The sequence below is a fragment of the Talpa occidentalis genome, unplaced genomic scaffold, assembly GCF_014898055.3.
Source record: "Talpa occidentalis isolate TD23 unplaced genomic scaffold, MPIMG_talOcc4v2.1 talOcc4.4, whole genome shotgun sequence".
Classification (NCBI taxonomy): domain Eukaryota; kingdom Metazoa; phylum Chordata; class Mammalia; order Eulipotyphla; family Talpidae; genus Talpa; species Talpa occidentalis.
The window spans coordinates 136824594-136835257 of NW_023604295.1; the positions used below are offsets into that span (position 1 = coordinate 136824594).

Genomic DNA, 10664 nt, shown 5'->3' on the forward strand with positions numbered 1-10664 from the left:
ACCAGGAAGGGAGGGGAGCTCCTGAAAAGCTAATGTCCTGAAGGCAGGAAGCTGATATTGTGCTTTGAAAAGTAGATCTGGAGGGTAAGATAGTGAATGGCAATTTGTTTACATTGAATTTGAGAGACCAACAGCGGGTTATTTCAGGTACCAAATGGTAAGTGCATTTTATGTAACAATAAAAGGACATAGGAAATTGATGATTGAGACACCAATGCCTGAGGTTTAAGCCTGTCCTCTTTGAGGAAAACCAGGTAATGACTTCTTCCAGCACCACTGAGAGCAAGTAACATCTTTCAGCTTCTCTTTCTGTGTTTTCCAGAACCTGCACAGATTTACCCACATTCCTTCAGGGATGTGCTTAGATCGCTCAGATGTCCTGCACCAAGTGTTCATCTCCAATTGCGACTCCAGTAAAGCGACTCAAAAGTGGGAAATGAATAACATCCACAGTATTTAGGGAAAATAAAGGAAACCAATAACCTACCTACTGACACAAAGTTATACAGGACTGAAAGGCGCCTGAAACCTGCTGCAGCAATTATAATAATTCTGTACAGCTCCGAACCCAGACCTCCTGATCAGTTTGAAGGACATTGATAAACTGTGATTTTACAATAACATTATCATCTGCAGTTACTGTTTACAAAACTGCTTTTACCTTAAACTTTGTAGATGTTTACATCGTTTTTTGTTTTGTTTTAAGATGATGTTGGTCATTTGTGCATTTAGCTCTGTTTTACTTCCAACAGAGCTGAAGGCGTTGTTGTCTTCTTTGGGATTACACTCAGGGTCTGAAGGCAGTTTGAGTCTTTTTTTTTTTTTAAACACACTTGAAAAAGGTTGGGGTAACCAGACTTTCATTTCTAACTTGGTGGCTATCAACCTGTTGTGTCTTTATTTAATTTTACATCTTTTTGAAGCACTGCCACAGGTTATCAGCCAGGGTGGCCTTCCTTCACAGTCATGCTGCTTTTTTGAAAGGTGAATTTCAACACATTTAGTGCCTCTTTCATTTCTCAGTATATATTTCAAGAGCTTTTGATGAATCTTATAGGATGGTAATGATGGAATTGTCACCTGTATGAGGAAGAATGTGTCCACTACTCAGAAATGAATTTATGTGCTACCATTTTGTTCTGAAATTGAATGTTGTATAGCTTGAAAAAGAAATGACAATATGGACCATCCCAAGGCTATTCCACAGGGTGTGAAGACTGTATGGCATTAACTTCCCTACTGGCTGGCATTCACGATGCCCTCGGTAGATGCCAGCACCACAAATAGCAAAGGGGTCTACGACTAGAGAAAAATTGTCCACTGACACTTGAGATTTATTTTTTTCCCCAGTACATTATAGAAAACAGTAAATCTCAGTTTTGAACTCTTGAAATGGTAGTAACAAAAACAAACTACCCCTGTAAACACATCAAAATTCTTTGGGACCAGGTAAGAATTTCCAGCCCCTCACTTGAGTGAGCCTTACAGAACTGTTTGGCATAACCTCAGCTGCACAACTGGGAAGCCAAGAATGAATTGATGTTTCATTTCTATTTTCACCCAACTGAAATTTCCTGCACATTTTAAACTTCTTTTTAAAAAGACTATTTAAGAATAGTTAGCAAACATGAACTACTTTCTGTTGGATTGTGTGTTAGTTTCCTAATGTTTCTTAGGTTTTAATTTTTTCTTAGGAAGCCTATTTCTATTAATTTTTTTTTTCAATGAAAAGACTTGTTTGTATTTAAACATTTACTTGGACAGTACCTCCCCTAGGAAAACCAAATACTGTGTCAGATTTTAATTTCTGAGTGAAGTCTTTGACTATCCAAAAAGATTAAAATGCTGAGCGCAAAAAAAAAAAAAAGTGTAATAAAGTGGGGACTGACAAGTTAATTAAGCATATTTGATCCTGTAATCATGATATCATTACAATGAAAGGATCCACAAACTACTGCCAGAGGGAAATATTTTTAAAGTTTAAAAAAAAAAAAGACTACATTAGTTTAAAAAGTTTAAAATTTTTTTAGTTTAAAAAGAAAGGCCTACACATTTGTTTCTCCCAAGCCTAGCTCTTAAATTTAGAGAGTCAACGTTAAACATTTTAAACAGTTTTATTTATAATTTTGAATTGTCAATTACTATTTTGCTACCGATCTGTGTTCAACCATTTTAACTTTCATTCATCTCTAGGGATATTTAAAAAGGAAACATTTACATGCCTCTATAACTACAAAATAAATCAGCTATAAAAAGAGAATTGGTACTTCAGTCACGTGTGTGTTTGCAGTATGCTCCTCCATTTTCCTTGTTGAGTAGATTATAACCTTGTTACCTATGCATAGTCCTAAGGAAGGTGGCACACAAACTGTGCATGTAAATTTTAAATGGGTATTTGGTGCAATTCGTTAAAATACTCTATGATAATGATTCTATATAATTGAAATCAGAAACCTTACCAAACATGAAAAGCATCAGAAGCTGCCGCCATATGACTATTTTCTACTGTAGGCTGCTTTGGAAATAATTCCCATATCCTTGCTTTGTAAGTTGATAAAATATCACTATGCATTTCTACACATTTTATAAATTTGATTTATGCAGATTTTGATACACTGTATGTTTCTGTAGAAATTGTATAAATACTCGAAATTTTATTAGGGATAAATTTGAGAAGTTTATGTATATCTTAATTCTGGGTTGCTTGTTTTTTAGGTGAAAAAAATAAAATACTGTATTTTAATCCATGGCTTTTTTTTCAGTACTTGTAATCATTTCTAAATCTAATGTCTTACTTTACATTTGAAATAATTACTTGATTTTATTGTTTTCAAGAGACACTAAAAGAATAGCTAAAACATCATAAACAATAGTTGTAAATTGAGTGTATAATTAAGTTTTGGTTAGCTGGGATGGAGGACATCTTAATTTTCTTCTTTTTTTTTCCCAATGGCTTAAATAAGATAGAGATTCAATTTTCCCTCTTGTCATAAGAAGCCTGGGGGCCAGAGCCAGTGTCGTTATTCAAAGATTCAGAGCAAAGAAATGTGCAATCTCCTTTGATTTCCATTCATGATGAGTCACAGAATGGCTGCTGAGGTCCAGCAACGCACCCCAACTTCAATCAGGAAAAAGAAGGGCAAGCAAAAGGGCAGAGGCCAGCTAATCATGAAAGCAAAGCTTTCTCAGAAATCCTCACCTTTGTCTTTCAGGCAGAACTGTGTCACATGGCCAGCTCTAGCAGCAAAGGAGGCTGGGAAATGTAGTTTTAATCCTGGGAGCATTGCTATCACTTCTCTTGTCCTCACCATTCCAAAGACCACATTTCTCTTTAAGAAAAAGCAAAGCATGGATGTTGGGTAGACAACAAGCAGTGTTTGCCATGTCGACTATTACAAGCCTGAACTCTGAGAAAGAACCAAGCTGGAACTCCTGGGACTTAAGCCTGGCATGTCTGGAGAACTTCTAGACAATGTGTCTTCAGAGTTAACACGCAGTTACTCTGCCTGGGTCTCTTCTGAGTGTTGAGTGCCAGAAAACCCTGGTTGACAGACAGACGGCATGCTTGCTTCTGGCCTGACCTATCGGTCTCTGCAAACCAAGCACCATTGTAGCATCACATTTTGAGGATTGGCTGTCATACTGAGCTTCGCCCCTTCATACTGCGTCGTGCCTGTCTTTACCAGGGCGTGCGTGTGTTTCTATCTGCCTGGGAGGTGTCCTGCACTCTCCCATCCACATCCCTTCAGAAACGGGGGTCTTGGTTAAAAACTGATTGACCCACCTGACTAGGACTGACCAATAAATTGGGGCGGGAGGAAACGGCAGGAACCAAAACCAAGCCAAGACTTAGGAAGGAAGGAAGGAGGAATGGATTTGAGATGGGCGGCCAACAGCTCTGCATCCAGCGTGAACAGCATTTCTAAGGACCTCACACAACCCTGGTTCTAGCAGCACAGCAACTTCAAACTTAGTGCCTGCTGCTAAGTGCAAACATGCTGGGTTCTATTCAAGCCTCAGCTGCTCACGTAAAGACCTGAAACTTTTAAGACCATGAGCCCTTAAGAGCAAGCAACGGTCAGTTTCTCTTGCCCAAAGCGCTGAGGTGATTATGCTTGCTAGGCAGACCCTCTCTTTTGTCCCGGGGCCTGCCTTTTCCTACTCGTCTGTTACAATGTGCTTTCCTGAATGGTGGGAGAGTGTGGTAGACTTGTGTGTTTGAATCCCTGTTCCACTACAAGTTACCTTCGACACTTTGGACATGTTATTTAATCTTTATTCCTCAGCTTCCTCATTAATAAAATGGGGGAAAATAACAGTGCCCATTTCACAGTTATTCGTAGGATCAAATGAATTTACATATCAAAGTCTTACAATAACAGTTCCTGGCACAGAGGATAATGGAAATATTAGTTATCATCTGGTTTCAAACCCTTAAGATCTGTCTCTACGAAGAACAGCTACACTGCAGACCCGCTGTAAACACTGCATGAGCGTGTGCCTGTGTTTCATATGTGAGAGGTCATGACCGCTACGTTGCAAGAGAATGAAGCTCAGAAGCTAAACTTAAACTAGGCGGAGGTGTGAGATGGTTATTCAGGAAGCATTACCTTCACCCCACGCCATTCCTACAGCACATGTAAAATGTGGCGTTCAGTGGTCTGATTTAATCCTCGGATGGACTAAGTACCTCTTGAAAATTGTGTATTTTTACACTATCTCTAAAATTTCTCTTGGGCTTTTGAGAAAACAACTCCAGCCACTGTGCTGATGATTAAATGTTGCAAACAAAACTAAAAGTTCTAGATAATAGAGATGACCAGATTTCCACTCTGACCATGACATAGTAAATAATATATCCTGCTCTCCTAAACTATATAACTGGACAACAAAACTATATAATTGGAGCAGCTTTGCAGGAATTGAATAGCAGGCGGCGATACTTGGGAAAAGCATATAAGGTGAACCCCAGGTTCACTATGTCTGCCTGCCTGGGAGAACTTCCCCAACTATGGTGCAGGAAAGCAGAACTACTCTAGGGTAAATGATTGTCAGGCTTTTCTGCCCTCCTGCCATTAGGATTAATGACGGATCCCTGAGGTCCTGAATGCAAGCCCGATGGGGGGCACCTGGAGTAGGGTGTGGGCATACATAGGTGGGTTCACCTGGGCTGAGATGGGGCTTATAAGGGCAGCATTGTGCAATGGAATTACCAGAAGAGAGTGGGCGAGACCGCAAGAGAATACCGGAAAGCCCAGGAAGAGTAGAGATTGGCCAGGGGCTGGGAGGCCTGCCAGCCTGCCGACCCCTCCTCTTCCCCCACCCCACCCCCTACCCCAGTACCCCTGCCTGCCGAGTACCTGGTAAACTCAATAAAAGCCTGAAAAAGCCACCGAGGGCTCCAGGACCCTCCTTTACCCGTCTGCTTGGATCACAGAGATCCTGCTCTGGGCCATCCCTGCCGCTACAACTACATAGTGCAGCTCTCTCTGAGATGGGGGGGGGGGGGGGGTCAGAGTGGTAGTTTGAAGCTGCTGGAATGCACAGGACAGGAAACAGCTGGAATGCACAGGACGGATAACTCGAGGGGAATACACTTGAGTACTAGGAAGAAGACCTGAACAGCAAGTTTTATGGCATTGCCACTTACGATAGCAAAACCCTGAGGAACAACCCAAATTCCTATCAGATGGTGATGTACTCACATGAGGGACTGCTACACAGCGATGAACATGAACGAACTAGTTATAAACAAGTCTTCATAGCAGGATAGCATTGACTGGGAATTGAGTGTGAGGGCATTTCCCAAAACACTTTATTCAGCAAATGTTCTTCGTAAAATCAAAAGCAACTAAAATTAAACATGTCACTCAGGTATGTGATAGGTTAAGTAACCTGTTCAAGTTCACAGGCTATTAAGAATGAAGGACAGAACTCCAGGGGTCAGTATCCTCAGGGCCCTGCAGGAGGAATTAGGAAAACCTCTCCTAAGAGCATACTTTCTATGTAGCTACAGTTTTCCTTTCCACTACAAAATCTCAGTACTGGGCCTTCCCGGTGGCGCAAGGGGTGAAGCACCGCACTATGAAGCAATCCACAGCCTCTGCAGCATGAGTTCGATCCCCAGCCGGTGAGGCAGCAACCCACAGGCGTGGCAGACCTCTCCTCTCTCGCCCGCTTCTCCCCTCAGCAGTGTATTTCAGTCAGTCTGCCTGTTCTGCTCCCCACTCTGTCTCTGGTGAATCCTCTCATGCCCCCGCACCTCTGGCCTGTACCCCAGCTCTTATACATCTTAAAAAAAAAAAAATCTCAGTACTGGATCTGATGCTCTATCATAGCAATGATATTAACCCATGTTTTAGCGTGTAAACTTCTAGTTAATATTAAGTATTTACTATTTCTTGCCAGAATGTCATATATTGCCTTATTAAATCCTCAAAAAAAGATTTTTCAAGTTGTCTAATTTTAACACACCAGTAAGATACACCCCTATGGAATCTTCTGATTCCCCAGGCTCAGTTCCTTATCACTTCAATTATTTTCCTATTTTTGTTATTCCCTTTGTAGTGCTTGTCTTTTCATTTGTTCTCATTCTTTATAAAAGCCATTTTATCTTTATTGGAAAAATGTGCATTGAAAATTAAGGCATAAATGAAAGTTGCATTTTATTGTTACCTGCCCTGGGAAAATTCAGATTGTCAGGTCTCCCATTTGATAACATTCCACCCATTTCCAAATGCTTAAGGAAACAGATTTAATCTATTTCAATCAAAAACTCCATTTCTTCTATGTACTAGGTGGTTTCAGATACTTTCTACCATGGTCATTTAATCACTGAAACTGCTAAGTAGGTATTGACCCCTCATTACAAATGGGGAGAAATAAGCTCAGAAGCCGGTACGGCTAGTGTTTTGTAGGGCTGGGGGACTGGGGTCTAACCTGGGAATGTCTCTGAAATAATTACCCCAATTTTTCTAGCATCACATAACACTAGAAAATATTTTCTAACCTTCACTTTATGATCAGTGAAAATTCCAAATTTGAATGCATAGCCATTCGAATGAGTAGTAGAGAACTCTTATTGAGGTTTGAAGATTTTCTTGAGGTCCATTTGTTTTTAAGATGTTACTGATTTACCACTGACTTACCAGATAAATTAGGGGGGAGAGGTACAGCTTCAGCTCTGTGCAAATGAGCCTCGCCTCACCCACTGACAGTTTTAGTGCCTTTCCTCTACCCTTACCCCTTCTTCTCCCTACTTCCTCTAATCATACTTTTTAGGGTCTGTTATTTGTCGTGATGTTAGTACATTTTCTTTATTTGTATTTCATCGGTTATAAACCCTCCAATATTTGTCCTTCGCTTCCTAAGTACTTTATTGAACATACATTTTTAATCCAGTTATCTGTTGATGAGCATTTAGGCTGCTTCCAAACCTTAGCTAGTGAATAGTGCAGAGAACACAGGGGCGCATATTCTCAAAATATTCGAGGTCCCTTTGACCTAGTAATTTATTACACTAATAGCTTACTTCTATTTAACGAAACTTATGTCAGTATCTTAAAAATTAAATAACGCCTACCAGATATTTATTCCAAATGTGGCAGAAGAATGACAACCAAGGCTCCCCTAGTTGGTAATAAGAATCTTGACTTCTATTTTATAACTTTTAGCCAAGATTTGTCAACTTTAACTATTAAATCAGTTAATAGGTTTCTTCTAGTCATTGAGCCAAAAGATAGTCAATTTTCACTAATAATCTCTGGTGATGATTCAAGAATTACCTAAACCTAAATACAAGCAACTGCTTCCTCCATTGATCATTTTCCATCCCATAAACACTAGTAAATTCTCGTTGGATTATTTTATGGGGAGAGATCACAATAGTCATTTTTAATGCTTTCTATGTTACTGAGAATTCTAAAACTTAAGACAATATTGATTTCTAAAAGATTACTCAAAATTCACTCTGGTATTCTATCTTGAACTACTTTATCATCAACAGAAACTTTTACTGTTTTTTAAAAATTGTACATACACCTTTAGGTGTGAATTCACTGTATCAGATCTACTGCCTCAGAAAAACTTTGCCTTAACAGTACTCATTTTTTAAAAAAACCCACAACCAAGGGACAAGCTAGCTAATAAATGAACAGCAATGTCAAGAACAAAACTTACTTTTGCAAAGCTGCGTAAGTTTTTATATATAGTTCATTAAATTTCAGACCTGAATTTTAAAGAACACTTGTAAATAGGAATACGAGCATGTACGCCTTTCTTTTAACCCTTTTCCTAAATTAACTGTCTAGAACTGGGCAGAAAAGATGCTGACATAGTTCCAGACTGTTTTTTTGAAGTAAAAATTAATCTAGCATATAAGACAAAGACAACGGAAGTAATATACACAATTTTATTACAAAATTTTTTTAAAAAACCAAAATGTAACATTCTAAACAACCCAAAATCTTCTATCCATACTAATTCCTACAAGTTTGCTGTGCTACCAAACACAAGTCAAGAAATTAAAGAAACCATTAAATATTTAGAAACATTCAACATCCGAAGCTTTAAAATCTAACTGTACGTAGTAGCCCCTCAAAAAGCTACAAACCTGCATTTTTAAAAAAGTATTTTCTCTACAAAGAATCTTTATCAGCTATACAAAAATCTGTACAGTTTTCATACTGAAGCTAATATTGAGCTGCACTTGAATTCACATTCTTAGCAAAACAGTTGCCGAGCACACATGCACACGCCACGCGCACCATCACAGGACAGCCATTTACTCCTCATCTTCATCCTCCTCCTCGTCGTCCTCGTCTTCTTCCTCCTCCTCCTCCTCCTCCTCATCTTCTGGCTCATTTTTCTTCTTCGAGCCTGTTGGCCGGCCAGGGCCCTTCTTTCCTGCTTCACTCTTGCCCTTGGCGCGGTATGCAGCAATATCCTGAAGGAGGGGAAAAAATAAAACAAAATCAGCATCCGGCCTCGTTGCTCAACGGCACAAGCCACTCGGTCCACCACCAACCTAAGCGTGTTGACCAATAACCCCCGCGCCTGTCCGCAGGGCTCTCAGAGAGAGGCGGGCTGGGTGCTGGGAGCGGTCGCGCCCCGGCTCTGGAGAGCTCGGGATGCACAGCGGGGCTGCGCGCGCGCGGACGTCAGTCCCTCCACCACCAACATCCGTTTACCTCACGCCCCCACTTCACCTCTCAGCTGTGTCCACAAAACCCGGCACCCGGCCCTCGAGTTTTCTCGCACGGCGAGCCCAGCAGGGCACCTCGCCACACAATACCCGCGCCCCGGCTTCCGCCACCCAGAAGGCGCCCCGCCGAGCGTCTCCTCAGAACATGGCTGGCGGGCGCGCGCGGGCTACCTGCCGGGCGCGCGCCTCTCAGCCTCTACCTGCTGGGGCCCCGGCCGAGGCACCCCGCGCCCCGCCGAACGCGCTCCCGCCGGCCAGACAAGCACCTTCTCATACTTCTCCTTCAGCTTGGCCGCCTTCTGCTCGTACGGCTGCTTGTCCTTGGCGGACTGCTCGGACCACATCTCGCCCAGCTTCTTGGCCGTGTCCCCGATGGACAGGCCGGGGTGCTCACTCTTGATCTTGGGGCGATGCTCGGAGCAGAACAGGAAGAAGGCGGACCTGCGGGGGAGCAAGGGTTAACGCCGCGCCGGGCGCCGGTGGGGGCGGGGGGGGGCCGCGGGGACACTCACGGCGGCCTTTTGGGGGCGTTGGGGTCCTTCTTCTTCCCCTTCTTGTCGCCCTTGGGCGGCACGTAGTTCTTCATCTCCCGGTCGTAGCGGGCCTTGTCGCTCTTGGCCATGTCCTCGAACTTGGACTTCTCCTTCGCGGACATGGTCTGCGGGCGGGCGGGCGGCGGGCTGAGGGCGGCGGGCGGGGGGCGCCGCCCCGCCCCGGGCCCCCTCCGCGCCCCCCGGCCCCCGCCCCGCGGCCCCCGCCCCCCGCGCACCTTCCATCTCTCCGAGCACTTCTTGGAGAACTCGGCGAAGTTCACGGACGAGTCCGGGTGCTTCTTCTTGTGCTCCTCGCGGCAGGTCTGCACGAAGAAGGCGTACGAGGACATCTTGCCCCGCGGCTTATTGGGGTCTCCCTTGCCCATGCTGGCGGCGGCGCGACCTGGCGGCGACAGCGGGCGGTGGGCGCCGCGGCCCCCGCTTCCCGCCCAAACGCGCGCCGCGCCCCGCCCGCGCGGGCCCCCCGAGCCGCCGCCCTCCCCGGCCCGGCCCCGCGGGGGGCGCGAGCGCCCCCGGGGCCCCCCTCCGGGCGGGAGGCCGCCCGGCTTCCACGCCGCGAGCCCCCCTCAGGGGCGGCCTCGCCTCCCGCCCCGCCACCCCGACTCCGCTCGCCGGCGCGAACCCCGAGAACCACCGCGCCCGGGCGGGCCTGGGGCGAGCGGGGCGCGCACGGAGGCCCAGGAACCCCAGGCGGCCCGGGGGGATTCTTGCCTGGGGCAGCTTTTCCTCAGAGTCCTGCCGAGCGGCGGCTCCACACGCGCTTCCTCCCGCGGGCTCCGGCGAGAACTGGTTTCTCGCTAACGCTGCCCGCAGCCTCTTGTTTTGCAGACTTCTCCGCGCCACGGCAACTTGACGAGCCGGGCCTCCGGGCACGCCCCCGGCGCGCCGATTGGTTCTGGGGATTATTC

At 44.8% G+C, this 10664-nt stretch overlaps 2 protein-coding genes across 4 annotated transcripts in view; one reads left to right on the forward strand and one right to left on the reverse strand.

Annotated features, from left to right (window-relative positions):
• GALNT7 (polypeptide N-acetylgalactosaminyltransferase 7) overlaps positions 1 to 463 on the forward strand; it is a 104805-nt gene extending 104342 nt beyond the window's left edge. For all 3 annotated transcript variants that reach the window (XM_037526441.2, XM_037526442.1, XM_054701044.1), the window contains exon 12: positions 323 to 463. In XM_037526441.2, coding sequence (XP_037382338.1) covers positions 323 to 460 — 138 coding nt within the window. In that variant the 3' untranslated portion in view covers positions 461 to 463. The remainder of the gene's footprint in view (positions 1 to 322) is intronic.
• A 7912-nt stretch (positions 464 to 8375) lies between these two features.
• Positions 8376 to 10622, reverse strand: HMGB2 (high mobility group box 2). The gene is made up of 5 exons (XM_037526443.2): positions 10468 to 10622; positions 9972 to 10138; positions 9715 to 9860; positions 9469 to 9643; positions 8376 to 8944 (listed from the first exon to the last, which is right to left on the reverse strand). Exons 2-5 carry the CDS (start codon positions 10119 to 10121, stop codon positions 8783 to 8785), a joined length of 633 nt encoding a protein of 210 aa, XP_037382340.1. The 5' UTR covers positions 10122 to 10138; positions 10468 to 10622; the 3' UTR covers positions 8376 to 8782.
• Positions 10623 to 10664: the final 42 nt, after the last annotated feature.